The sequence below is a fragment of the Varroa destructor genome, unplaced genomic scaffold, assembly GCF_002443255.2.
Source record: "Varroa destructor unplaced genomic scaffold, Vdes_3.0 BEIS01000007.1, whole genome shotgun sequence".
NCBI lineage: Eukaryota > Metazoa > Arthropoda > Arachnida > Mesostigmata > Varroidae > Varroa > Varroa destructor.
The window spans coordinates 7,392,286-7,420,213 of NW_019211460.1; the positions used below are offsets into that span (position 1 = coordinate 7,392,286).

The 27,928-nt window shown below is 39.7% G+C and overlaps 2 protein-coding genes and 1 long non-coding RNA gene across 13 annotated transcripts; 1 reads left to right on the plus strand and 2 right to left on the minus strand.

The window, feature by feature from the left end:
* Positions 1-591: 591 nt before the first annotated feature.
* sm (heterogeneous nuclear ribonucleoprotein L) lies at positions 592-11,893 on the minus strand. Of its 3 annotated transcripts, none has more exons than XM_086976330.1 (3): positions 11,733-11,893; positions 4,093-5,170; positions 592-3,420 (listed from the first exon to the last, which is right to left on the minus strand). In XM_086976330.1, exons 2-3 carry the CDS (start codon positions 4,475-4,477, stop codon positions 2,270-2,272), a joined length of 1,536 nt encoding a protein of 511 aa, XP_086832456.1. In that variant the 5' UTR covers positions 4,478-5,170; positions 11,733-11,893; the 3' UTR covers positions 592-2,269. The 3 variants fall into 3 exon arrangements, with proteins under 3 accessions (XP_086832456.1, XP_086832457.1, XP_022672269.1); XM_086976331.1 differs by having other exon boundaries at positions 4,093-4,252; positions 11,733-11,871; XM_022816534.2 differs by lacking the exon at positions 11,733-11,893 and adding an exon at positions 7,950-8,040.
* A 602-nt stretch (positions 11,894-12,495) lies between these two features.
* LOC111254988 (uncharacterized) lies at positions 12,496-17,655 on the minus strand. 5 transcript variants are annotated; one of them, XR_015318098.1, is made up of 6 exons: positions 17,333-17,655; positions 16,700-16,831; positions 15,882-15,931; positions 14,522-14,651; positions 14,096-14,232; positions 12,496-13,796 (listed from the first exon to the last, which is right to left on the minus strand). It is a non-coding gene; the product is annotated as an uncharacterized LOC111254988 (long non-coding RNA). The 5 variants fall into 5 exon arrangements; XR_015318096.1 differs by having other exon boundaries at positions 14,533-14,651; positions 17,333-17,654; XR_015318097.1 differs by lacking the exon at positions 14,522-14,651 and adding an exon at positions 15,629-15,663 and having other exon boundaries at positions 17,333-17,654.
* Positions 17,656-17,719: 64 nt separating this feature from the next.
* Positions 17,720-26,900, plus strand: LOC111254987 (uncharacterized). 5 transcript variants are annotated; one of them, XM_022816515.2, is made up of 13 exons: positions 17,720-17,875; positions 20,848-21,528; positions 21,867-22,183; positions 22,420-22,515; positions 22,800-23,022; positions 23,152-23,474; positions 23,734-24,001; positions 24,266-24,457; positions 24,699-24,862; positions 25,010-25,162; positions 25,274-25,443; positions 25,877-26,103; positions 26,486-26,900. In XM_022816515.2, the coding sequence occupies exons 3-12, from the start codon at positions 21,989-21,991 to the stop codon at positions 26,043-26,045; spliced, it is 1,953 nt and encodes a 650-aa protein (XP_022672250.1). In that variant the 5' UTR covers positions 17,720-17,875; positions 20,848-21,528; positions 21,867-21,988; the 3' UTR covers positions 26,046-26,103; positions 26,486-26,900. The 5 variants fall into 5 exon arrangements, with proteins under 5 accessions (XP_022672250.1, XP_022672253.1, XP_086832455.1 ...); XM_022816518.2 differs by having other exon boundaries at positions 26,520-26,900; XM_086976329.1 differs by having other exon boundaries at positions 17,810-17,875; positions 20,833-21,528.
* The last annotated feature ends 1,028 nt before the right edge of the window (positions 26,901-27,928 follow it).

Consider the following 27,928-nt stretch of genomic DNA (forward strand, 5'->3'; position numbering starts at 1 on the left):
ATTGTTTTTGGATTTTTTGTTTTCATTTGCACGAGGCAAACCTTTGACACGAACGGTGCATGGTACAGCATGGTATCTGCAAGGCAAACTACGGTGACTTGCAATACTGCCTCTTCCTAGGTTTCTCCAATTCTAAAAAAAGGATTCTTAGCCACTGGTGCTTGGTTGTCTTAGCAATGGTAGGCGATCAACTTTCGAAAGGGCGGACGCACTTCGCTAACATTTTATTGTAATATCTATGTTCTAGCAAACACGGATGCCGTTGTAGAGATCTTTCAATTCGTCAGTCTGTCTTTTATAGACAATTGCGATAAAAAACGTTTAATGCTTGATTTTAAAAGCTAATTACAATATTGATAAAAGTGCGAACAGAGCTCAGTGGGTCTTTTTACCGAAGACTAAATAAGGTGTTCATTTTGAAATAACCGGACTAGAGCTGTTACCATTAGCGGCTGTCAATAAGCCCCATGTCCCCATTTCTGAGTGTCCACAGCTCAAACACCACCACTATTATCATATCTTATTCCAATTTCTCAGCCCTACTACCTATCAAGCTGTGATTTTTCTTTCGGTCATTAACTATTACAACAATCTGAAACAAAAGGCTTTTATTTCCACTGTTTATTAATATTATTTAACACGAGGCGAGGCATACAAAATCTGTTAGAACTATATAGCCTCACTAAAACCTAATCAAGTCTATTACGCAATAAATAACCACTCTCGTGAATTCTATCAATATCTTCATCGATAGGCACAATTTAATTAGGCGTATCATGCAAGCGACTAAGTTGACTCGCGAATGCACACTTGTTTAAATGCTACTAAGCAATAATAGTTAGCAATAATAATATATAATAATAAACTTAGCCAGTACCAGTCTATTATGAGATTCAAAAGTCTACAAGGAACCTCTTAAGACCGGTGTCTGCACAATTTCTCCGAACTGCCCTCTGAAACTGTGCGGAGTAGCTTCCATGTTGGAATTGACGAAACTTAACAGTTTCTTCTATCTAGAATACAGGCGCATATTACTAGCTCAGTTATGTTTTACTTTGTACCAACATACATACCATCTTCTGATTCACAATCATACTCATCACAAGCCCATGCACGCTAACGCCATCGCCTTAAATCTGCCTATTTCTTACCCATTAGCACATGTAGCTCATACTTGAACAATGGGGTTCCGTATAACACATAGATGTTAGAGTTACCTGAACTGCCTGTTCCTATTTTTCGCTAGAACTAGCTCTTTCACGTATTCATGAGCGTAACACATTGACGTCGGTTGGTGTCTGCTCCCGAACCCCCAATTCTGGCACCCTTACCTCTACAGCCGTTTTCTGCTGAGGGAGAGAATTCCCAATAAAGCATACCTCCAATACGGACTCATAAGCGACCATAAAGTTAATTTATTGTCGTAGTTTTTTTTTTTTTTTTATAATACACGGGCACACTATCTATATGTGTGTATATATCATTATACTTCTACATAATATATATATGCATATATATGCATACATATATGATGATGATGATGGTGTGTCTGTGCTGAGAACGTCTGTTTTATATTTGTGACGTTTTAATAGTAATTGATTATTGTTTTGCCTCTGCGAAACTCTTCGCTGAAATCGCTGATACTCCTGATGCGGTCGTCGGCTATAATAATTATATGATGATGATGTTTGTTACATTTTGCTTCTCTCCTATGCGTTATATTTGCCACTGTCAATATTTTCTCATGTTCTGTATTTATTCCTGTTATGCGATAAGTCTCTTTTCCTTTTAGCCCTTACCTTCAGCCCTTCCTCTTAACTAACGTACAGTTTTCACTGGAACAGCAGCAGCGTAGACTGTTTTCTCTGAACCCACGTTTCCTTTGTGGTTATGTTTCGATCTGCCCCAACATCCCATGTTTCTTCTGAGACCAAGGCTAGGGTTTCCTAACTAAGCATATGTTGCTTTCGTTATTTCCTCCGCCTCCGCCACCTTATTTCAGCGTCTCCACCAATTAGACTTGGGTGGTATAAACATTTTCGTCGCGACCATTCCCGGCACGGTGCGGTTTATTGTCGGTCTATTTTCTGTTCGTATTACACATACACACAAGCGCGCACCAACTTAACATCGATCAGTAGTGCTTATGGTAGTAGTAAGTTGCCCCTCCGCTATCATGATAACGCCATAAAAATGTACTAATAAAGCCACTCTAAATACCATCGGGCCATCATCTTTTATCCACTCTTTCCTACACGACTACACCTTCTTACATATCGTCATCTTTGATTTGGACAAGCTGCCCCGTGGCGCCATTGCTGCCTTGTTCGTTGGACAGGTGCTTCGGGTATGAGCCAGAAGTGAAGCAAAGTTTTAGCAAAAAGGGGAACGGTGAAGCGGGCGACTGAATCGGAGCGTGGTTACAGATGACCAATGCTTCAGTTGCCTGCTGAATCGTCTCGAATTCGAGCATACCCGTCTGGCTTTTGAGGTTCTTGTTCTCGAACATAGTCACCTTCACGGGCGGAGTTAGATCCTCTTTGCTAAATACATCGCGTAGCCGATCGTCTGTTACGTCGCTAGGCGCATTGAAGAAGTGCAGCGTGTTCGACGGTGGCCGAATGCGGTTTTTGGCAGCCAACTCCGAGTTGCTAAAACGGTTGTTGCGGCTTTTGCTGAATTCGCGGAATGAAGGCGTGCCATCAGGCAGGTCGTAAGCTTTTACTTCTTCGTGCAGGAATGGTTGCTTGCTGAAATTCACCTGAAGTGTCTGATCGAACAAGACCGACGAGTGCACGTTTTGTACGGCACGCTCCACAGAGGCGCCGTCACCCATTTGTACCATCGCACAGCCAGGCTTGCTGCGTAGGAACTTCACGCGGATGACGTTGCCATAAAGACAAAACAAGTTAAACAGATGTGAGGTATTGATTCGCGGAGCGAGACCGTACACCATAAGGACACAGCCAGCGTTGTGCATCGGTGGTGGAAGTGAGTTGAAATTGCCGGGCGGTCCGGCCAGATTGCGGCTAGCGAAGTCATCTCCGCCTCGCATACTGCTGCCGTCCCTTCGGTCGTAGGTAGCCACATCTCCACGTCGATCACCATAGCCGCCTTTAGCACCCATGCCTCCTTGGCCACCGTGGGCGGCCCCATAGTGCTGGTAGTCGAATCCGGCGCTGTCGGGCCCACCCGGAGCTGTTCCATAGGCACCTGCGCCATTGCGGCTACCTCCCTGCGGCTGGCCTACCTGACTTCCACGGCCATTTCGACTGAACGCCGATCCGTCATCGTAAGCTCCACCATATGGCGGTCCTCCGCCGGCGACTACGCCGATCAAACCGCTTGGCGTACAGGCACCTACAAAAGCGCTGTTGCCAGGCATTGGAGGTGGACCTAGGAGCGCGGCCTTGTGACGGCCTGTGGTCGTGAAAAAGTATACATCACGAAATACAACGTCGGGTTAAGGTCGTTCATACCAGAATTCGTCGTAGATGGTGCGGTCGACCGATGCAACATGAAACAGTTCGAGAAACACGCACATACAAATACACAAGCAATACACTTCGTTAAGATTTACGTACAAATCACAACTGAGAGGTTTATGAATAATGACTTGTCTATCTCATTAAAATTAATATATTAGGAGTATATCCGTCTCACAACTTAGCCGAAGTGTTAACGATATTGAACTGAAAGACAGAAAAGAGAATACCTAATAGAAAAATATCGATGGCGCAGCACATTTCGGTATGAAACGCCATTGGCCTACGAAAATCGAGTCGAGCGACCACTCATCGCAGATTATTTTTGGACCTAACGAACCACTAACACTAGATCGTTACGAACTAAGACGCACTTATTAGTAACTGATATTTATTACACGTTTTGTGTGGTTTTTTTTTATAGACTCCATAATAAATAATTGCATTAAGAATTCGAACGCTAAGTTAAAGACGAATACATACCTATTATAAACGATATTTCCAGCCATCAGATTTTTTTTAACAAACCGTTGGCACTACTAGGTAAAAGCATAGTTCAAAACACGTGTGTAGATGTGAAATAACAAACTGAAGTCACCAAACTCACCGGGGTCCTTCTCCTTTCCATCGAGACATCCCGTGTAGTCCCAGGTGTCCTTATCGTTCTTGTAGACGTTTAACTTTGCCGGCTTAGCGAATTCAACCTTGAGGGTGCAACAGCCCTGGTAGATGTCAGCGCCATCAAGCTCCATTCGAGCGCGTGTTGCCTGTTCAATCGATTCAAACTCAACCAACGCCTGAACCCCATTCTTGCGGAAAATGACAATACGCTGCACGCGGCCGAGCGGTGATGAGATCTTATGTACAACCTCTACGTCAATCGGGTAGAGGGCATTGCGAATCGTCATTAAAACGATATGATTCGGCTTGAGCGGTTCTGTCCGCTGGCGTTTGGGGGCACGCCCATTACCGTCTTCGAGATCAAATGGCATTTTCCTTCGCTTCGTCTGTCTTCCTCTTTGGAATTACACGAAAAAAACGAGGCCTCGTGCACGTGGCCGTCGACAACACCTGTATCTGCGTCCCCGAGCTATGTGTTCACTGAACCGCGCAGCACAATCAGCGACAGTTCTTTTCGGGGGAGTTTAGTTGGGAGTCCCTTTGTTCTTTCTTACTTTCTCAGAAGTCCCACGGTGCCACACTTAGTGCCACTTGTTGTTGTTCTTGTTGTTGTCTGTCGTTCGTGTGTCTCAGGACCCCAACAGCTCGTGGGCACCTGTTGTCTGCTTTCAACCCCCGAAACAACAACACACTCACAATGTCCTTTGTGCTTTCTTTCTCTTTGTGCTTTGGCTCTCTTTCTCGCAGTTGTTGTAGTTGTTGGCTGTTGCTGTTCGTTGATTGATTGTTTTCAGTTAATCTGGCTGATTTGTTGTTCTGGGTTCAAATAGTTGTTGTTGTTGTTGTTAAACTTGTTGCTGTTAGATGGATGTTGTTGGATGTCGATGGATGTTGAAAAACTGGATGATAATTGATTGGTGAGAGATAGGGTTGGTTGATTAGATTGGCTGTTGCTGTGAGTTGGGTTCGTTCGATGTTGGTTGTGCTCAGATGGTGTTCACAACTCAGGCGCATGTATGCCAACACCCCTATCCCGATCGTTCGTACGTCACACACGTGTTCCACTGTAACGACAGAGACATCAATAATGGAGACAAAGATCGAACACGCGTTGGATGATGATCGTTGTTGGGTCTTTTTCTTTCTTTTTAATACTGATTCTTTGTTTTTTTTGGTTCTAACTTTTTATTTGGCTGCGTTGCTGCTCAATCGTTGTACGTGAGTGAACATTAGTGATATATATATACACATATATATATAGTTTGAGCGAAGTGAAAAGAGCTCGTTCGTTACTAACATATACACAAGCATATATTATCGGAAGGATTGCAAAGATTATCCTTGTATAATTAAAACAAGGGGACAATTTCATGTTTCATTTAATGTTGGCTATTATTTATACATTTAGGCTAGTCAACTTACACAACCGGATCTCGTATATATTTTAAGAAGAAAAGACGAAATGGCCCAACAGCACTATTACTAACTGCAGGATGGTTGCGCAATTTACACATTCATAGCACAGCCAGATCCATCAGTATAGAATCGTATTGGCTATGTAGTTCTAAAATCAGTTATCTCGAGCTCGTTTTCTAAAAGCAACTTGAACGCGTCTGTAGTTCTTGTAAAGAGAACAAAATATAAGTGAACAATGTTATCAGACTCTAGTATCGTATCGGTGGTGTCGTTGTAATTGTGGGTCACACCTGTATCTTCATCACCTACAGTCCTGTACAGAATAGTATTACGTTGTCCGTCTCATCTGTCACCAGACTTTTCGCATCTGCTATAATTGGGGTTACTATTATATTGCTCCGGAAAAACAAAGCTAATTTTCCAGAAAATATACTTAATATGACTCCAATTTCCATGCTTCTGCCTGAGTATGTTTATGCTAGGAAAAATATATTGCCCGAGGACATATACTAACAAAAAAAAAGTGAAATTCAAGTTTTCTAATTAATCAGAAGAAAAACTCGCATGCAATACTGACAATGCTGGGATTTAGAACTGCACATCAGCTACCAATATTACACTTGTATATCGACCCGTTCATTGGGTACAAATGAATATACACAGACGTAATCTTCAGTATTTGCAACTATAATGTATACTGGGTATAAAACATTACATTCGTCAACATGAGAAGCACCACTTGCCTTTTTATTTAAACCCATTTTCGCTGCCAAGCTAATTGAAACCATGATGCATGCCACAGTGTGTATACCACACAGCATTTTCTAAAAATCTCAAGCATAACGGTGAGTGCTCGATAGCATTGCAGTGCAGTATGGTTAAAAGCGAAATACAGGATGTGTTGAATAGTAGCACACACGAGAAGCAGCAGCTGACGCTCAGCTCATCGCTACTATCCGTCTGTGTCATCAGATCTGCGTCATAAAGGCGGTTGGTGGTCGAATAGGCGCAAACTGGTGACAACAACATTCAACGCAGGAAGACAACACATGTCAAATCTTGAAATGGCGAGCATCGCGCGCACGCTCTTACCGATGCGCGATTATTAGTCAACAAACCTAAACATTAGCTGCTAGGATCGGTTGCGTATATCCACTTGTCGGTGGTCTTCCAAACGCTATAACTACCTGCTGCTTGACCTGCTAAAAGGCTTCACCTCAAATTACACTGCGGCCTGCAACATATAACGTGAGATCTATATATATATACACTTTCTGTGTATGTGTAACAGTGAGAAGCATTCTAGATGTTGCGCGGAGACTGTCGTATTCATTTTTAGTTCTATTGGATGATGCAACTGCTCTGACAAAAATGGTACAATAAGCGTGTTTACCGTAAAACACTTCTGAACCTGGCACTAGCGAAACTTTCGACATTCCAATTGGATCAATCTACTAGGTCGCAATAGGTGTATCCTGGATTTGTTCAAATAAGAAGGCTTATATACAAGCCACCAAAAACAACGGGTTTCAATATTTTTCTATGTTTCCCTAGGTAGACTCAGCCAATGTGTTACATCGATCGGCAATACCATCGATCCTTTACTTGTAATGGGTTAGGCCAACGATTGCGCAATAATAGTGTACTCAATCTAGGCAACGAAAGTAAACCCACGACGCCGGTGTAAGGTCAAAAGTAAAAAAGTAATGATAATGGCATCAGTGCTTACAACAAGAACCATTAGCAGGACAACACTAAAATGGCATAAATTTACCAATATTAACGCTGTTTGAATAAACTTTGTTTAGAAACGATCTCAGTGAAGCCATTTTAATGTAGAGAACAGCGACAGGTACCATGTTTGAATGTAAATGCCAATAACACAGGAGTTTCTATTTATATAGCCATAGATCAAAGACCATTGAGCTTTACCGACCGTTGGATTCTTGATACCATAGATGTTAAGATTTACAGGTACAACCTCGAAGTTGATTTTCGTGTTCACCAACAGTCGGTAATCTACTACTATTTCTGTGAACTACCGACTCATCAACACGAATCCGACAAAAGTTTATGCTTCCCCATCCATTTGATTCAATTTACTAGATAAATGAGTGAACATAAAAATGATTCCCGTGACTTTTGTCTCAATAGCGTTTTTATAACATGTACAACCTCCAAAATTATCAATCACAAAACTTGAAGTATACCCCCAAGTATATTTATACATATTTTACAAAGAAAAGATCATTTTGTAAGATTGGATTATAGTTGTCCGAAATATATTTTGTGAACTTATCAATCTTAATGTAGAACAATCCAGTTGACTTCAAGGCACAGGAACAATGACAAAATCACTGTTAGATATCAGACGATACATTAACATAGTGACATCATATACACTAAATATACTATTATTAGGGTTACCTGAGTAACGTCCAAGTTCTTAGTCGTTTCTTGGCCCCACGTTCTCCCACCCCTTGCACTGTGGCAAAGCTTCCTTCTATCCTATATCAGAGACAAATATTTCCAGTTGTCTAGTTTAGACACGTCTAACGATTGGGCCAGTATCGTCGCACATTTCACCAATGTTTTACGGAAAAAAACGTGGCTCGACCTGCAAGCACGTTCTATGTAGTAAAACCATAAAAAAATAAGCAAAGGCCTTTGAGCTATCGGAATCCTGGTAGTTAAACTGATTTGATTCATCCTAAATATTCGGGCAGTAACAAACACCGATAAGAGAAAAAGCCAATCTATCTCAAGTGACACCGCAACATCAACAGCGTCCATATATTTGTACCTCAACAAGTACCTGTTTGGCGCATTTTAATCGTGCAAACTACGTAACGCAGGCATAGCTTGCTAATTACTACGATAAGATGGAGGTAAATGGTAAGTACTATCTTCCGTAAAATGTTTTACAAGCCCAAGTGACTTTATTCCACCCAAAAGATATAAGGCGCAATAAGATTGTGCAGACCGTTTAATATTAGCGAAATTCTATAGTATATACAGATTGACTAACTAATGTTTCACTGGATTGCGTACGATCTCTCACAAATCCTTTCGCCACATACTGACATAAAGTACTTGTACTTACACGAGACTGATTTTATTTACAATACCGTTACTTTTAATGGACATTAAAATGGAAACAGTGCGATAATTAAAATTAAATCGAATTAATTAAACTAAACTTTTTCTATGAAATATTAATTATGAGTAAACTTAGTACTTACGAAAGTAGTAAGCAGGTCCAAGCTTCTAACCCATTATCACTCTATACGAGAAATTTGCAGCTACTCAATTTTTCCTTGTATTGCCTAAATAATGTATCTGGCCGTCAGTTGGCAGTTATTCTTTTTCTTTTTACACGCACTAGTTTACGATGTATCGCCTCGTATATGAACGGCCCAACGCATAACTGTTGAATAAGACCAAGAAGCCTTTCTTCGTGATAATAATCAATATACGGCTGTTTTGTCGGTCGGTGCAAAAATTGTCGTAAAAAGTTAAGTGCATCTGCTGTTACCTTACAAGTGGATAATTCCGTTAGGTTAATGAAGCAATAACAAAAGTGTAAAATCTAGAGGATCGATACCCAATCTGACGTACAGAGATTTTTAGTTCCACAGAGAAGTTTAAACTAACGACTCAATTTGCACACAAAAAACACGGTTATTGAATTGATGTAATATAGAATTACTGGCCCAGGGGTGACAATATTATACCTAACAATCGACTGTCTGACTAAACGTTAGATGTCAAGCATATTTGCTAAATATTACTATAATATGGGATACTATAGGACTGATATTTTTCATAGTGTACTGTACATTTACTTTCAAAAATGCAATGCTATTTTTAGACACTATGACCACTCCATAAATACCACCACCATGGTAAATATATGAATTAAATATTACACACTGATCAAATCATATTTTGAACCGCGATGAACCTACAATAAATTCTTTAATGGAAATTATAAAAATAATGAAGATTAAAATATAAATTTTACCAAGTTTTGTGTTTTTTTTTGAGGGAAGGCTATTACTACATACTGCATCGATTGCTGGGCTCTGCCCTGTGCTATTTGATCGCTTTCCCGATGGAACCAAGAAAATGATGTACACGAGACGGCCGTTAAGACTACTTAACTTAGAATGTGTAACGCAGATGTGCTCATTTTTAAAACAGTATACAACTAATTGTCAAACGATACCACATAGCAACCCCGAAAAAGCAATTTTAACACCTACAAAAATCAGACAAAAATAATTTACTTACGCCTAATTAGAAGAAATTTGATCACACGGAACAGTGAAACCAATCTACCAGCTTTCCGCTTTAGGTATATTGAAAAAAAAACTAGAGAGCAGTAATAAACACAATATAAAAACCTACTCGACTCTTCATTAGTTAGACTACTTACATAATTTATATGTAAATTCATATTTTTCTGACGTTTCCTCCTCTAAATATTGTATTATACAGGTACATGCGTATTGTGCACGCTCATATCAACGCGTGTATTAGAGCAACTACCGTCGCAAATCTCTATGCAGTTACCGTCAACTTCTTTTCTATATCGCTACGGTACTACAGCACTTGCTATCTATTTATAGTTTTCGATCGATAAAAACTTATCATTGTTTGCCAACCCCTAGGTCAACATAATTGGAAACTAATATTTCACATAGTGCAAATCAATGGGCTCTTTGATCAAGTAAAAGCCATATCGTTTGCGTTAAACGTTAAATCGATTGCGCAGTAATTGGCGTCTTCCTCGAGATTCATTTACGCCTCCCAAAAATACGCCAGAGCTCCTTTAATCTACTCCTCTGAGTGCTAATAATATTTCCTACCTCACTTAAAATCCTTCTATACAATAGACAGCACCCATTCTTTCCATCTTCTACTCGTTGTTACCGTTGATCTCACCCGCTGGCAAGTTCCTCGTCGCATTTTCTTTCTATGTTTCACGTAGTCTGCCCCACTTTGTTCCTTAGCGTATTTACCATGATTAAGCTACAACTATTCCTCTTGGGACTCAAACCAGAGCACTCAGCCATGTTTTGATTTTTTGTACCTTTCGTGTCTATAATCGCCCTGCGTTAAGTGAGTGTGCAAAAATGCGCCGAACACACGTTTATAAACAGCCACTTGCTGCCGCTAAAATCGCTGCTGTCCGAAGTTTTATAAGCAAACTTCACTCAACATAGCTATCACTTTGTCGAAATATAACTATTTCTGGTGTCATTAGCCTCAGGAGCTGTCCATGCGTAATTAGCTACTTCTATTTACCGTGATGTCGCCATTATTACTATACTAGTACGATTACACATGAGAGCAGAACGAGAAATGAATGTTGCTATAACCTAAACAACGCAATAGTAATAGATAAAGCGTGAAACGTACGCCAAGCAATCTAGCTTGCTACACATAGCGAGTCCTTCGGCACCGCCGCCATCCCCACAGCGGACGCCACCGCTCGTTATGCGAACAGCGAATGAATCTGCATAGTACCATCAATGTCGTGGCAACAGAATAACAAGCAACTCCCTCGAATTAAATAATGGATCGGGAGACGCCGCACTTGTGCACGGACGGATGCACTCACTTTGTCATTACTCAGTCACAACTGCCTCACATTCCATAATACAGCGATACGCGGCTGCAATAGAAAGGTCCTTCAAAAAAGTTACAAGTAACTCGTGGTCGGAGTAACTTTCATTTAGAGTAGATGGGCATCGCCAAAAGCAACTGGACATTCATGCACGCTCACGTGCGAAAATCGACTATAGAGTCGCAGAAGTCTGTATACATCGGAATGTTAAAGAATTAGAATTCGGTAAACCTAACGGCATGAGACCCCTCTCCCCGCCCAAAACGCGTTGATCGCCCTAATTGGGAAGCAAACCACGAACAAATAACGAGCTATTGCTTGGTTATCAGTGCACAAAATAAACTATGTAACGCGGTCGACGTGATACATATCAGAGGTGGCAGTATGTGAACCCTCGTGTCAACGCCTGAACTTATCCATTCGCCAGTCTTCCGCTAGGCATTGCCGGCCTTCAATACGGCAACAAGCAGCAGGACAAGGCCGCCATTTCCTGACCCCAAAGCTCAGCAGTAAGCTCTCTTCCCGTACCATTCACCCTGCCACAAATCTTAGTTTTTTTCCCGTCGTACAGCACTTACCGAGAACACGTTAATGCTGGAATGTGATGGGCTCAACGCGCTGGAAACACAGTATTCGCAGGTAGAAATTGACCAAAATTCACCACTGCACACCACCCGGCGTCGTACTAGAGAAGAGACAAAACAAGATGGCGGCTAAGTGCTCAGAGGGCGCCACCGTTGCAACCGCGCAAGAGTAACTACTAGGTAGCTACCGTCAGCTATAAAAATTTTGAATTCGTCGGTGGCGCGAAGCGTAATGTCCGCTAGATAGCAACTGAGGCCAGCAGATATTGATGAAAAACTTGGAAAAACATCTCTGATAACGGCGGCAGAATACTGCCTGAGGTAAGCGTTTAGATAAAAATCACAATTTTTTTATTGTGTTTTTAAAAAAAATAAATGTAATTTCGGGTAGAGCGGTAGAGATGAACGCTTTTGTATAAGCAAACACTGGCGCGATAACTGATCCTCAATGCACACCGCGCTACGTTTCAACTGCGAGACATACAGGTAATTTTGTACGGCTTCTAAGCGGTTTAAGCAATAAATGACGTGCCTCTTGGTAGATGGGAGAGTAAATGTAGAGTGGATTGGCTTAGATTGTCCCATTAATCGGGTGGCAAGTTCATCGAAGCTTTCTTAAAAATCGAGTCAAAGGTTTTTACACGTATACGCGCATTTATACAGCATTTTTACTCCCATTATATGAAATTCCTTAATCGTTATCGAATGGCAGACGGTTAGATCGAACCTAAGGTAGCCCTAAATATCACAGCATGAGTTGCTCCATTAGTAAGTTTTATTTTCTGTTGAAAAACATTTTTTTTTGTTCATTAGAAAGACCTCGTAGTAATATTACAGTACTGATACCAAAAAAAAACCAAGTATAATAGTGTAAAGCGAGTGATGTGGCAGTAAAAAACGTAAACTTATACTCCCAGGTTATACGAAAATAGTCAATTTATCAACAATTCAAGAGCAAGGTATTTCAAAAACTCAAAATTTAGTTATTTAGACCTGCGACCTTTTTGTATATTAATATGAACGTTTATAAGCTCTAGTATATTTTATGATGAGTAGATTCGTTGTCTTAGTATAAGTTAATAGGTGTGCACCCTAGCGTTAACTAAACGCTTTCCAATTAACATTAGCAGAAGGGAATCTTGACAACATGTACGAGGAAAACTAAGTATACAATCAGGTGGAGGATCGAGACGGACATTCAAAGGCAACTTGATATATATATTCGAAACCGACTTTGCCAAACGCTAGAAGCTTAACAAGTAATGGTCAAGTTTGCTTTCATTCGAACTTTGTGCTATGCAATATATAAAATGATAGTTGTTAAAAACTGCCTCCACAGGCGTCATGATTATATGCAATGAAGACTTCCATATTATGCTGAAATACGGTAGGTGGAGCTATTTTTTGCTTATAAGCTTTAATTTCTATGTTTCATTTCAATAAATTAATATGTGATGTAAATTATTTTTCTTCAAATCAATATTGACACTACCGACTCAAGAAATGCAGTGGTTCCCGAGTTCATGTACTTCATTATAAATCTGCTAATGGTGATCATTATTTTGGAGATCAGACGTCTGCTGTCTTTAAAGTTGGTTATCCTGAAGGCTGTAAAAGTGTATACTACACATTTGAAGTGAGAATACAAATTCACATCTGTTGAGAGCTGCCACCTAGCCTTGAAGATTTTGTTCAAATCATAACAATCGTTTCTGAAGCACATGTGATTTACCAAAATTAACCTCGTAGAGACAATTTATCAATATTTTACAGATTACACGCGCATATGAAAGAGTTTACGATATTTCACGATCACAGAATGCTTCTTCAAACGTAAATTACCGCATCAAGAATTTGTTTCTCTAATTAATAAGACTAAGCAATCCACTTTGTGTATAGACCGTTGTGTATAATCCGCTTTGTATTAGTGTCCTTTATGAGTTTAGATACGGCATTTCAACACAATCTTCAAATCTTTTGCGGTGGAGTCAGCTCGCCCAGCTCAACCTGCTTTTTAACAAAAGCGCAGTCGCTGCGGGCACTTTCAAAAAGTTGCTCCTGAAATTGTGGCGCATTTATTTGCTAGTGTTACACTAAAGTGTGTATTGTGATATTATTCCTTATGAAATTAACCTTTAAGATTTTGCTATTTCAGTTTGAAAAAAAGAAAATTCATAATTTTCTTTTTCTTTTTTTCATGAAAGGAAAAGACTGGCTTCTGATACGTATATTTATAGGCAGCATCGAATTTTGCTGAGTGGATACTTCGTAGGTCTATAGTGGATTGCATATCATTTCGAATCTCACAGAAAATAGCGCTTCATAAATGGTTAGCATGAAATATGATTGCTTCTCACTTGTGGATACGTCCACATATTGGTGGCGATTCGTTGTTTGGCATGTTTTTCGATAACGTCAGTCTTGCTAGCAATCTCCATGTATCCCTCGATAGCTTATCTAAACGGGTATGTTCTCTCGGTGATGTCGTCAACGCCTGTAATAGTTCGCCATAGTGCAAAAGTTACATTGGTTACTTTGTCCACATTCAACAAAATATGACCCACGCTCCATGGTTATGTATTAGCCACTATGAAGTGAGATCCTTCCAATCCTACTTATAAAGCATTTAGGTTAGCATTTTTATCTTCACACTATACGAAAAAATTTTTTTGTCAGATTTGATGTATACTTGAAACCAAGGAGTCCTAATGTGCAAAGAAGGTTTTTGAAGTGGGCCTTCGGTCAAGACACGTGAAATTTCATGAATTATCAAAAAATAGTACGTGTGCAAGACCTTCGGTGAGGAGCCTTTGGCCGAACCAACTTTCAAGCTGACAAATTTGCGGGTACAACCTGCCGTGCCTCTGCCAAGAATTGACTGTCAGCTTTGGTTACACAAACAAGGTTACACACCTGCGTTAGTAGAAAAAAAACATTGACTTTATGTTCTATGTGCCATTATGCGCTAGATCAATTTATCGCCTTTCATTTTAATTCCGGAATTCACCTAATTCGCAGTTCAATTACCTTTAACCTCACAATTTTGTTTCATATATTTGTTCATTATAATTACTCACATAAGAAGAAGGAAGAGTTGGTTCGTTAATGAATGAAAATGTCAATTCTCAGAAAAAGTTGAATATTTTATATATAAAAAAAAAAAAAAAAAAAAAAAAAAAAAAACTGTTTTCCAGTAACTCTGCGCCATCAAGCAACATTTTTCCTAAAATCTGGGCAGTATTTACTTTCATGTTGGATATGCGGCATGTATTTTTCATGTATATTTTAATAGGTCCTTCTTCAATCAATAGGTATCATATTTAGAGTAGGGCGAATCAACATTCCCATATATCTTTCGAAAAATGAAAAACCATTAGCTGCTACTAAAAAGTCCCTAAACTGACCATTAAAATGCATATCAAAAACGTTCAGATTTTCAGTCCAGTTAATAGGTCAAGGCTCTTAGGCTTCTAAATGCGCATATCTATGTAAATACAATTATATATATAATTATTATATATATTTTTATATATAATTATAGTCTTGAATGCTTCCAGCTCATCAGTTTCACGTGATAGTTTATCATAGAACCGTAAAACCATTAATAATTTATTGCTAGTAACTCTATAGTAGATTATTCTGTACAGAGCAGTCAGCTGCTAATTCAGTGAGTAACCGCCATAAGACAGAAACTTTGTTATAAGACACAAATTTCCTTCTGCTAGTATATATTTGCACGAATTGTACATAGTACGACATAACTATACGTAAAGGACAAGTAAATCAAGCGGTGTTGGTATGCTTCAATCATTGGTGGGAGAGGGGTTCGGGGAATAGATAAGGGTCGTGGTCTTTGTGCTTGATATGCATTATTTAAGAATCCAACTTACCTGAAGAAATGAGTAATAGTCACACGTATCCCGTACTTTAAACCCGGGTTGCCCCGCGTCGACAGTTTCGATTAATGTTTTTTTTGTTCAAATGATCGACAATAAAAAAAAAGTTCAAAATGGGTAAATATTCATTAAATTAATCATGTGCTCTTACCATTTTTACTGTATATCATACCAACGGTATTCTGATATTACTATTAGGTAAGCAGAACATTAATAACAAGAAAAGTAATTAACTTTATACACTCACCTAATCGTTTCTTCGAGCTGTATGGAATACGACGCTGTCTTATACACCTGCTGAGAGCAGTTGAAAAATAATTGTAAGCATTGGGATTCCTTAAAATCAGCAAAGTCAAGACTGTCGGTGTGAAATTCAGAGTTCTCGCAAACTAGAAAGAAAGAAGTCTTATAGGATCTCCTGGGGGGTATGTCTAATTCTGTATTGTATTTTATAGAACTTCAAGGAAAAAAGAACTTCATCATTACTACGTAAATATTATACCAGCCACTATCTACCAAAAATTAGAAAGTATCATTTACAGCTATTATAAGTTGCCAAGAAAGGTAACTGCAGTACTCTTTCTAAAACACAAGCCATCTGAAAAATACTGTTTAATTTTAAAACTCCAGTCTAATAAAAATGACTATTTTTTTCGCTTTTACCCCCTGCGTGCCTGTTCCAAGGATGTTTTCTACGTTACGTTAAAAATCACAAAAATATCCTGCCGATGAATTAACTTCGACAACTAGATATGTTTAGCATAATAATATGTGTATTTCATTGTACTTAGCAATGACTTCTGTACGAAGCGATATAGAAATTGTGTTTTCTAGATGCCTGGTCCTGTCGAATGTAGTCAAGAATCAAGTTTTGCGCTTTCTATGAAAACATCGAGCAAATAATATTCACAGATTATTTAAATGGCTTATGTATATAACATTGAGTTAATGAAGGGTTTGAATTCAATTCAACAATGCATTTACTAAGAGAAAGAAATCAATTAATTTTTATATTTCTTAGGTAAGTAATAATCCAAGATACATCAGTTGATTGGTTTAACTCACTTTTCCGTGTCCAGAATTTTCAAGGTTCAATAGGTGTGATGGGTTGCCATAATTTCGTCTAGAGGAGCAATGTGGTTCTGGAAATGACTTGAAGTACTTAACTTCCGGATGGTTCCCCCTGAGTCGATGTCTCTGCAAACACGTAATCAAGAGACTCATTCTCTGAATTATACTATATATTTATTACTACTTTGCCACGCACAATTGTATAATAAATATTTTTCAGTAATTAAAGCAGCAGTTTTTAATGGGACAGACAAATTTTTTTCGAACCCGTTTGTCTTACATTTAATTAGGGCTTCGCGCCATTTGAAGTTTGAATAGAAGGCAGACGGTCTTTAATCCGTTGGAGTGTAACGAACATGGTTAAGAATCTCTGCTTAAGTTTGTCCGCATGAGATGGAAAATACAAAAAGCTATTGTTGGAGATTTGTATCCAATTTCTGTTGAAAAATAATCCGATTTTCTGCAGGACTCCATTATTTTCGTTTGTTTGCATCTGAAGGCGATCGTAATTCTATTAAAATATCGTTATTCACAGCTATGCTGCATGGAACCGTTTACATGCAATATCTCGCTACTTTTGGATCTAGATACATTTTCGCCGTATACGTTAGAGAGACGGAATACTACCCTTTATTCTAGCGGACTGGATTTCCGTAAAAAGCCAAGAAAAACATTCCTACGAACAAACACTAGGTACTAAAAGCTTCATATCTGCATGGTTCGATTCCATCGTTCATTTTATGTTGGTCTTTTAGCAGACTCCGTTGATGCATCATGATATTTGCTACCACCTATAGCGTCATCATCGACAGCGGTATCACGCAGGCAAATCTGGTACACAAAGCCACAGCGAGTCATGATGATATTTCCGTCTACCGAGCTTTTAGAGGAACAGTTTACTGCTGTTAAGCGGTTGTTTTGTTGACAAACGAATAGACGCATTGGTTACGCCCACGAAATGGGAGAGGGCAAAATGTGTTCTGCGCTGCTGCTTTTGCTGCTCCTGCTGCCGCCGCCGCCAATACATGGCGCGGCGCAGCGCCGCAGCGGAGGCGGCCGCGGCGAGGTAATACAATAACAACAACAATAATAAGTTGGCTTCAACAGCCACACAGCTAGCCCTATTTAGTGGCGAGGCTTAGAGGCATTGGTGATCGAGCAGGCCTTAAGGTGAGTGATTTTCTGAAAGAATCTGGTTTGACTATCGACAAGTGTATAGCGGTGCGGGCCAGGCGACCGACGGAAGACGCTCGCGGACATCGAGGGCATGAACTCTCGGACACGGACAACCCCTTTAGGCCTATTTAGGGCAAGGCCTGCGGTGGGCCCTAACTCTCTCGGTTCGCCATCTTGGTCAGCAGCAATAGCAGTGGCGATATTGTGTTTCTACGTAACGTTTGTGACTTGATTTGATATTCGGATCACAAATGTGCCACCCACATGACCCACGGCTGAGGCCGGTAAACTCTGGGAAAGAGGGCCGACCATCATGGTATAGAGATTAATGTGTATTTTCAAAAAATGAGCGTTTACTACAGGAAGTCTCTCTAAGATCAATGCTAAGGTGTTACTCGCAATTGGGCGTCGCTTAGAGCTGCAGGCCGCAGCCGCTACCGTTCACTTGCTACCGCCCGTCTTTTGTTGTTGCTGCTGGTGGCAATCGTGTCGACCGCCGGCCATATTGAAAAGATTCGACAGTAGCTAAAAGAATTGTAGTGCCCCTCAACGTGCTATATAAATCTTCTTGAGCCGTCCAGCTCTGCCAAAAGAGGCCTAAGACACTTAATCCTATACAAGGGCACATAACGTACCAAGCATATAGAGAGATACATGGCCGGTACAACATAGCACATATAAACACTGTGTATCTATTAAAAGCTCAATGGGGGCTTTGTCCTTGATAGTAGTGGCTGCTTGTTTTTGGGGACTCGCATGCAATGATGGTACTGCTGCTTTAGCGGTCACTTACCAAGCTGGCAAATGTAGGTGACCCGGGACATATTATTGTTTACCTCTTTTGAAAGCACAGATGAAATTTGTACGGCTGAGATCGATGAGAAAGCAATTAATTGTCATCAGTGAATGGTTTCGCCTGTAGTGTCACCGGGTCGTGAGGCGGATCGTCACGGGCAATCGAGTATAACCGTTGTCGATTACAGTTAAGCTCCGCTTGTTCCATCATCCTGCCGCTCTTGCTGGTCGTTGGTACAACGGCGCTCGGACTATGCGGCTCTACCATAAGCCCAATCGAGGCAATAGATATGTTAGTTGTTTTTGTTTGCCTGCATCCCAGATGCTTAACTGGGATTTGGTAATATCTTTATTAGATAATTTATTATTGGATGTAATCTTCACAGTTGCCTAAGACACTAATTTCATTATTATCTGGAAAATATTATGTTTGGTTAACTGTAGAGTATTTTCGCTTAATCAATTATCTATCTGTTGTTTCATTTTATATGAACTACTTGCTGTTTATTCTATTGACCGTTTTTGTGCGAACGTCTGTTTGCTCTCATGAGATGATAGGCTGTGGGAAGGAAGGAGGGTGGTGCTGGAAATGGTGCTCAATGAATATATACTTAGACCGTTAATTATATTATTAACCTTATTATAACAGTCCGTCACCGTATTAATGAACAACAAATTCCGTGCAGCGTATTAAGAAAAAGTATTAATATTTATATCGTATATTTGAAACTTAATGTTTAATGTTTCAGCCGTACCCATAGCCGTGGGATCTGTTATTTCTAAATCCCGATAAGTAAAAGCAGCATCGTATGCTTTATGTTGGTAACAAATAAAAGTCCATAGATGATTCTGTGTTGTTCGAGTGAACTGCATAGTGCCGTTTCTTCTGAATGAGCAACGGCTGTCGCGCGTAGAGGTCGGCGCCCTGTGCGCAGACACCCGCCGTGACGTGATCGGGGAGAGATCGTCGAAGATTGGCGCTGTCGGCGTTAAACGCATCGAGACGAGGGGATGTTTAATAGCAAAAAAACAGCGAGTAGGGGACGGGTGAGGCGGGAAAGGGCAGTGCAAACTAACGAGAATATTCGTTTGGCCGTTGCGAAAAGACCGAAATAGAGGCAAACTGTAACGTTTGCTTGAGGAAACGGACACGATCATGTCGGTTTGTTGGGCGGCGATTCACTAGAGGTAGAACTGTAATAAAGTTTGTCGGAAGGAAATCATCGAGTACGTTATGCACGACGACTCTTTCTCATTTTGCGGAACGTATACATATCTCGGCTGTTTGCACTTGCAGATTTGTTGAAAATCTATATTACACAAATAAGCTGATATTGTTTATTGTGTTCTATTTATTGGAGGCCATTGTTGTTCGATTTTATTTCTTATGAATGATTGTATTAGTGCTTGGTTTTTTTACAAACGACAGCTGTGTAATCCACTGACAAAAAGTTCTTTGGCTCTGAGGAGATTTGATCTTAACGTCCTGAGGTCAAAGTGCTCTGTTCTTACCGTCAAACCATGGCTAATAACAGCTTCCGTGTTTTTTTGAATTATGTTTTGGTCTTCATTGCACATCGCGGAAATTTGGTTTATTATTTACCACCTTGTACTCACTAAACTTGCCGCTACTCATAAAAATAGTAGTGTTGAACGTAATCAGAACGTATTTCTGTTTAGTCAAACGCCTATGCGTTACATAACCTAAAATAAGTAACTCTAAATTAAGCCCATAGTGTGATGAAAAACTATTACAAAAGTGAAGCTAAGGCAACAATTTCCAAGTTTTTAGGAAACTTCACAGGTGTATTGGCACTTAAAACTAATTTACATTAAGAATTGATTGTTGACTACATAGATACAATTTATCCTGTAACGGTTTTCTTTCAACGTTTTTTTTTTTTTTTTTTAAATTTATAACGATGAAATTTTCTTTGAGTCAGGCGTGATTATCTCTACATGCTCTTCGAGACGTGGTGTTACGAATTTAGAACCCGCGACATTTAAGTACAGCTAGCGCATCTGTTTGATTCGCGTAAACCATAAATCTAGCGTATTTTGATTGAAATGAAGAGTGAATATTTTGAATGACGTTGGAATAATTGAAATATGCTATTGCCTGTGTTATCCGTATTATCTCTTATTGATTACGGTAGAATTTCTATTTGCAGGCAATTTGCCTTTTCAAGGCAGTGAGCGAAGATCTGGAAGACAAGAAAGTTCTTCAAGACTATCATCACAGAAGTTCTCCGAAAATAACAACTACAACTATACTATAAAGAAGCGAACAAAAAAAAACAACAAAAACTGCTGACCCTTTTTCTCAGAGGACTCTGATCTCCAATTTCCAAAACCTCATTATACTATTAACACTACAGCTAGACTGTAGAACTGAATTATTGTGTATCAAGTTCTTCTCCATTTAAACTAAGCGAAGAGTCAATCTACTCTATATCTTTTTCATTGATTACACTTCTTCACTTTATCACTGTACAAACTTATTAAATTACGTAAACATACCATATTATATGATAATACTAATTGTAATAAAAACATACTAGTCTAAATATAGCCAACTGTAATATTGAATAATCATATAGAGGAATATTAAGCTCTTACATATGGGACAACGAATGTGATACATTTAGTTTTAATAAACTTACATGAGAGAAAAGAGCGAAAAACAAGGGTCTGAGCAATACACGAGCCAGGACGAGTCTTTAAATACTGCAACAAATCAAGATTTATACTAATCAAACATAGAAAGACAACGTGAAAACCAACCGTAAGGAGCGTTTGGGAAGATCGTATCCGAAGACGGAAAGTCTTGCAGCTGAAACCTAATCAATCAGGTTCGTTCATTAGGAAGGCCAGTTTTTGTTTTGGGAATGCCGATTCGTCGTTGTGTAGACGTTTTGTTAACAATATATTACTCTTTAAACAAGTAGAAATGAACTTCCTGCTCTACCTGATCAGCAAAGTATGATCACTATAGTACATTATTGCTTTCTTTGACTCTATTCAATTCGTTGGTCGACATCCTTATATTAACCCCAGCTTTGCGATGAGGTAAAATATTAGAACATGCTACAGGAAAACCAAATTTACTCAAAACGGGCAGCTAAAGGCAAAAATAACATATTAGAGTGATGTATCCATTACAATTTGCGCTCTTGCGTTTATTATTTAGGAGCGTCTTTAATTGTGATAGTGGTCGACCGCTGAAGGGTTTTCGACTACCCTACAAAGAAGTATTAGGAAGGCGTTAAGTGTTTATTCAGGGGCCATTGTCTGCCGATTCGCTTAAGCGCAATGATGGACGCCGTTTGTCCGGTCGTGTCAGGGGTGGTCGCCGGAACAGGAGTTGGTGGAGTTGGCGCTGGGGGTTCTAGTGCAGGGGGCGGGCCTGCGCACTTTGTCGTACCGGAGGACATGCAACACCTTGGTATCGCGCCTATCGGTGATCCGCACCACGCTAGCTTTGTCAATACGCTCATTTATTCTCAGGTTGGTGAGCTTGTAAGTCGCAAAATCACTACTGAAGTACATGTTGCGTACACTATAACAATTTATATGGTCGAAGCTTTGAATAATTTAAATAACTAAAAAATACTTGATTAAAATTCTTGCGGCTTGGTATTCTACGAAAAGCCAAAACCAAAAAAGCAGTCTAGACGCTTACCGGCGTACTGGTATCTTTATTAGAAGAACTTTACCATCACTAGTCACTTTTCGAACCCTAGGAGACAGATGGCATCATTATGGAAAGTGATGAACTGGCTACGGAAATTGTTGGCGAGATCATGCCCGTTCCTGAAACTGTTGCTCAACATCAGGAGGTAAGATGTTTCTCTGTGTAATTATGACGAGTTATTTTCTGTAAAGCAATGGAAACCTTCCAAAAAACATAGGTTCGTAATAATAATATATTTTTTTCGTGAAGGACTGCAAAGACGTGGTAAAAAGTAATTGTTCCTTGAGTTTGCGTTTTAAAGAAAAATACAAATTGTTAAGAATATAATCTCACGTGGTGGATCACTCAGAGTATAAAAAAACTTCGTCTGTTTAGCTTTGTTTATAGTAACACGTGCATTTACGCTTAAAAACAAACCTATTACGACAGGTGATTCATATGGACCTCGCTCGAGATGAGTCTAGCTTGATCAGTGGATCTGGAGGAAATTCAGGCGAACTGGAGGAAGGCCATACGATGGGCACCGAAGTGATATCTGAAAGCATGGCTGGTTCTGTGGCAGTAGGCGTTGGTGGCGTGCACCAGCATTCGGATGAGGATGAAGATGTAAAATCTGGAATTGTGCTTCACGTTCATGACATTAAGCAAGAATGTAAGTTTTTTTAAACGACTTACTGGCACCAAACAACGACAGGTACTATATTCAAAATATGTTTTTATTGGTAAAGAGGCAGACAATAGCATTTTTAAACTCATAAAGTATGTGTTTATTATATTGAAGTGCCAGGTTGCGGTCCTGAGGAAGAAGCGGCTGTTGGCGTTTCGGAAGAGGTAGTCGTTGATTCTTCACGATTTTTTCTCGAAGAGGATGGTCTTGATACGCCGCCGGTCGAGACAGAAAATGAACAAGTCATAACGGCTGATGACGAAGATGATGGCGGTATCCATGTGGGAATGCAACACCACCATCACCTAGACCAGCACCAGCAGGTTGGACAGGTGCAGCATCTGCATACAAGACACCGGGGTGGTCGGTCGCACAGCGGTCGTCACAGCAACCACGCACGAGGCTATCACGAAGATGCTGAAGTAGATAGTGAAGAGGTATGCAATCGAAGTTTGCACCTTCGTAATAATATCATGACTCATGGACAGGTTTTAATCTCGAAAAATGCTGAAAGCAAGTGTTGTTCTTACAATAGTTTGCCTAACGAAATAGCTTAATCCGTCTATTTCCTCTAAACATGGGTGCCGCCTGTGAATAAACTGTGACTTGCAAAACGGTAAATAACTAACAACAGTTGTAATGTAAACAGGCTTACAAAGAACTGTGTTGTAATAAAAATTGTTGAAATCAATGTAGGCAGCGGTAGCTGAACCTGGTTTAGAAATGGGCGAGGAAATTGTCGAAGACGTTGAAATGTCGACGAATGCTCTAGTAATCGCTTCCAGCGAAATGGGCATCGCCAGGGGTAGAGGTCGCACGAGAGACCAGGCAGGTGCTAGCAGCCGAGGAGGTCAACTCGGCGCCAATTATCAAAGTGATACACAACCGCATTTCCTTGGAGCGCACCGGGATAACCTTCAAGACGAGCATGTGTTCCACGATCAGGAACAAGCTGTAACATCAGGTATGTGAGAAGTTCTTCTTCAAAACCTTCTATTAAAAATTTCGTAAGCTGGTAGCATTTTTTGGTGTTTCACACTGTTATTACTACTCTCTAACAACATCATCACCACGTATGTTTTTTTGTTATAAACTTTAAACTCGAGAAGAGCCGTGTGTTTCCCAATGCTGAAACATTGTTTTGCAATTACTTTGCCTCGTAATTCTTACTTGTGCACAATTTTCGGTTAATCCCTTTATACAAATACACAATCTACCTTGTGTTTAGGATACTCATGTATGGAATGCGGAGCGGTCCTGAAATCTAAGGCTGCTGCTAAAAAGCACTTGATTCAAGTACACAATTACCAGTGCACCTCTAAGCGAAAACATCTTCGACAACAACAACAGCAACAGCAGCAAATGGAAACGCAGATGCAACAGCTGCAGTATAATACCCAGGCCGCGTCATCGGCATTAGGTGAGAATAACTTTCTTCCTTATAGTAAATGCCAAACTCATTACACACTACTGACTTTATGCTTCTTGGATATGATTTTATGACTAGATATTCTTTATTCCTGCCAAGCCATAAGTGTTTTTTTCGGCTTTGTGCATAACGGGATAGTTTCATACATCAACATGAGTTCAGGAAGAGTTCTATTTCTCAACAGTAGAACTCCTACTTGCTATAGTTCAAATTATTCCAATGACTGTTTCAGCTTTGTCAGTTGGAGGAGCGCCTACATCCTTGGTCGTTAGCGGATTGGATGACGTCCAAACAGGCCTCTCGAATATTCCCCAAATGTACCAATGTCCTTCCTGTGCGTATTCGACTACGCGAAGAGACAAGTTAGACAAGCATGTCATGAAGCATGTTTTGCAGGTGAGCTCGCAACCCCTCTTAGAATATACAGCTACTGTAAAATACCACTTGTGAATCTTCAAGGATTAACAGATGTGCTAATATTTGCTTTAATAACACGAATACGCAAATTCTTTTTGTAAACCTGCGTACTTTGCCTTTATTAAGGATGGCTATCATCCTTGCGGAAAAAAGCGTCACCGGCCGGAAGCTCCACCGCAGAGACATCGCCATAATGCTGAAGAATATCATTGTCCGTATTGTTCCTACGGCTGTACCGTTTATAAGGCACTTCGAAAACATAAAAAACTCCACTTGCAGGTATGATTGTGTACTGATCTCATGTTACTGAAGTCAATGCTTTTTGTGCCTAGTCACCATTTTATTAATACTGTTTATTTGACACAGCCTTGTTTTCTTTTTGTTAAACAGGGCAAGGCACTCGTTGGGGCAGTGAAGTTATCTTGTAAAGTTTGCGGAAAAGATCGAAACTCCGAGGAAGAAATGGCCCGACACATGCGAAAACATCGGCAGGGGGATAACTTCGTTTGTGACATTTGCGGCTTCACATCTATTCAGCTTAAAAAAATCATTCAGCATCGGTGCGTCAGTCAATCCTCTCTCATATGAAAGAAATTTGTATCGTGGTATCTTTATAATATCGTGGTATCTTTGTAACAAGTATAATTGTGTTAGCCGCATAACTCAGTTTAACTACATGGGCTCTGAAATACTCTTTTTAGAAAAAAAAACAGGTATCCGAATTCAACGCTAAAGTGCAGCGACGTACATTAAAAATCTTAGCACAATTACGTAGGTTGCGCTGTCAGCAAGTGAACAACTGAGAAATCTTCGCGCACTAGTAGCAGACATAACATTTGAAACATTTGCGTACAGGATACTATATTGTTTCTGGTTCTTAGTTAAATAGATTACTATATTATGCCGGTTACTAGTTACTGGCTGCTTAGCAAAATTGATCGAGACTAACGTATGAATCTATTTCGATCAATCCCTTTTTTCTGATGGTTGTAGGCGAATGCACACGGGAGAGAAACCCCATCTTTGTCCGCACTGTAGTTACCGGTCAGCACGTCGAGACAACCTTCGATCACATGTGCGTCGCATGCATAAACGGGACAACATGTATATCGATACATTTAACCCGAGTAACGCTCCAGACTCCGGACTCCCGCAAACATAGTAAAAACGCCGAAACTTTTTGGATAAGGTCGCCATTGCCAGCACTCCCATGGCTGGAGGTGAGTATCGCAGATATGCTCGTCTAATACATTACACGAATCATATATGATGCAATAGCTACTCAACAGCTATATATATATATATATATATATATATATGTGTAATACACAAAACTTATTTGGTTTATCCCGGTAATATGCTATGCTCAATATGCCGCTATACTCTTTATTTTCGCGTCAGCTATGGCAAAGAGAAAAAAAAATCGTACTTGTGGTTTTCACCATTTAACGACTATACTGAAAGCGATGCGTAATTAGCGGTGCACAGCCATTCATTTTAATTTGCAATGAGGTTAGATCACGTTTAAATAAAACACTTGTTACGTACATTCCATGTTTATGTTAGTAGCCTAATTGGAGTACGAAATTCAATTATTTACAGGTTGTATAAATAACTCTCGTATTTTAAACTGAAGTTCGTTTCGAAATTAGTCCATCGTTGTAATTGGAATGCTGGCTGGCGCACATCGGTGATTGGGCATTTATTACGACATCAGCGAAGAACCTAAGGGCAAACCGGAAACAGTCTGGATGTGTTGTATAACGTTAATGGAACAGCTTTCTATGTGCACAGACAGGGCTCGTTACAGCAATCCATCAAGTGAGATTGCTGCCAAATGGGTGGAAATGACCCCCCTGAATCGAGTCTGCAAGAGACCTGGGTCAGCCGAAATAAAATATTACTGTGCTTGCAGAGTTTATGTACGAGGGGAGTTACTAAGTGGAAGGTGCCCTTTTGTGTAATACTGTATTATATATATTTAATATTAATAAAAAATATATGTATATGTTTTCAATTAAGTAATTTTCATCTAATTAGAAAGTAAAAAGCAAACAATGAAATAAGGTACAAGAGGTCACTACAATGTTACAGGGTTAGTCACTTCATGTATGCTGTTCATTGGTTCTGGTGGAAATTGACTCTGTGGTTTTGAAATGTATCTACAATTTTTTAGTTCACAAATTAATTCTAAACGCCTTTCGTTTTTTAAAGACCCCCTATTTTGATTTACTTTACGAGTTTTGCCGGATGGGATCCAACAGATACAAATTTTACGTCAGAACATTAGTAAACTTATCAATACAGCTATATTGCATGACAAGAATGAAGCGAATGTAACTTCATATAGGGGGCTAGCTTAATACCACAAACACAGTGAGTAGATAGACTTAATAGGTGATATGGGAGATAGACCATGACAAAATATAAGCTCACAGAGAAATGAGGTCGGTAGTATGGTGATATCTTAACGTGTCTCAGAATTTTACATATAAAAATATTAGTATTGCTATTAATATTATTGCGCCCAAAATGCCGAGTGCAGTGCTAGCTGTAGAATGATATTTTATGAGAAAGAAACAGAAAATCCAGCTAACGAAATCGGTTCATGGTTTGCAATGACCTAAAACTAACCTTAATCAACCGTTAATAAACCCCTAATCATGAGCAAATGTGAAGGTCGTTAAACAATGACATAGCTGTGAAGCGTAAAATACGTATAGGACAGCCATAACTTGGTTTGGGTTAACAAATACACAAAAGTGAAGCCGACGGCTATCAGTCGGGATAGGTCTGTAATGGATCTTCTAATTTCGCTCAATGTTTATAATTTTTCGTCGCTTGGCATATATATATATATATAATACCTGTATTTCAAGATGTTTCTGTATTAACTACTCGATTAATAAGTGCGTCGTAGATAAACTTATATTCTAATGATGGCAACTATTACTGCTATTACAGTAGCTTGTACTATGCCTAGTTCAAGAACAAAATATACGCACTCTTATAACGTTATTGAGCGGTAGAAAGGTGTCGTAATCG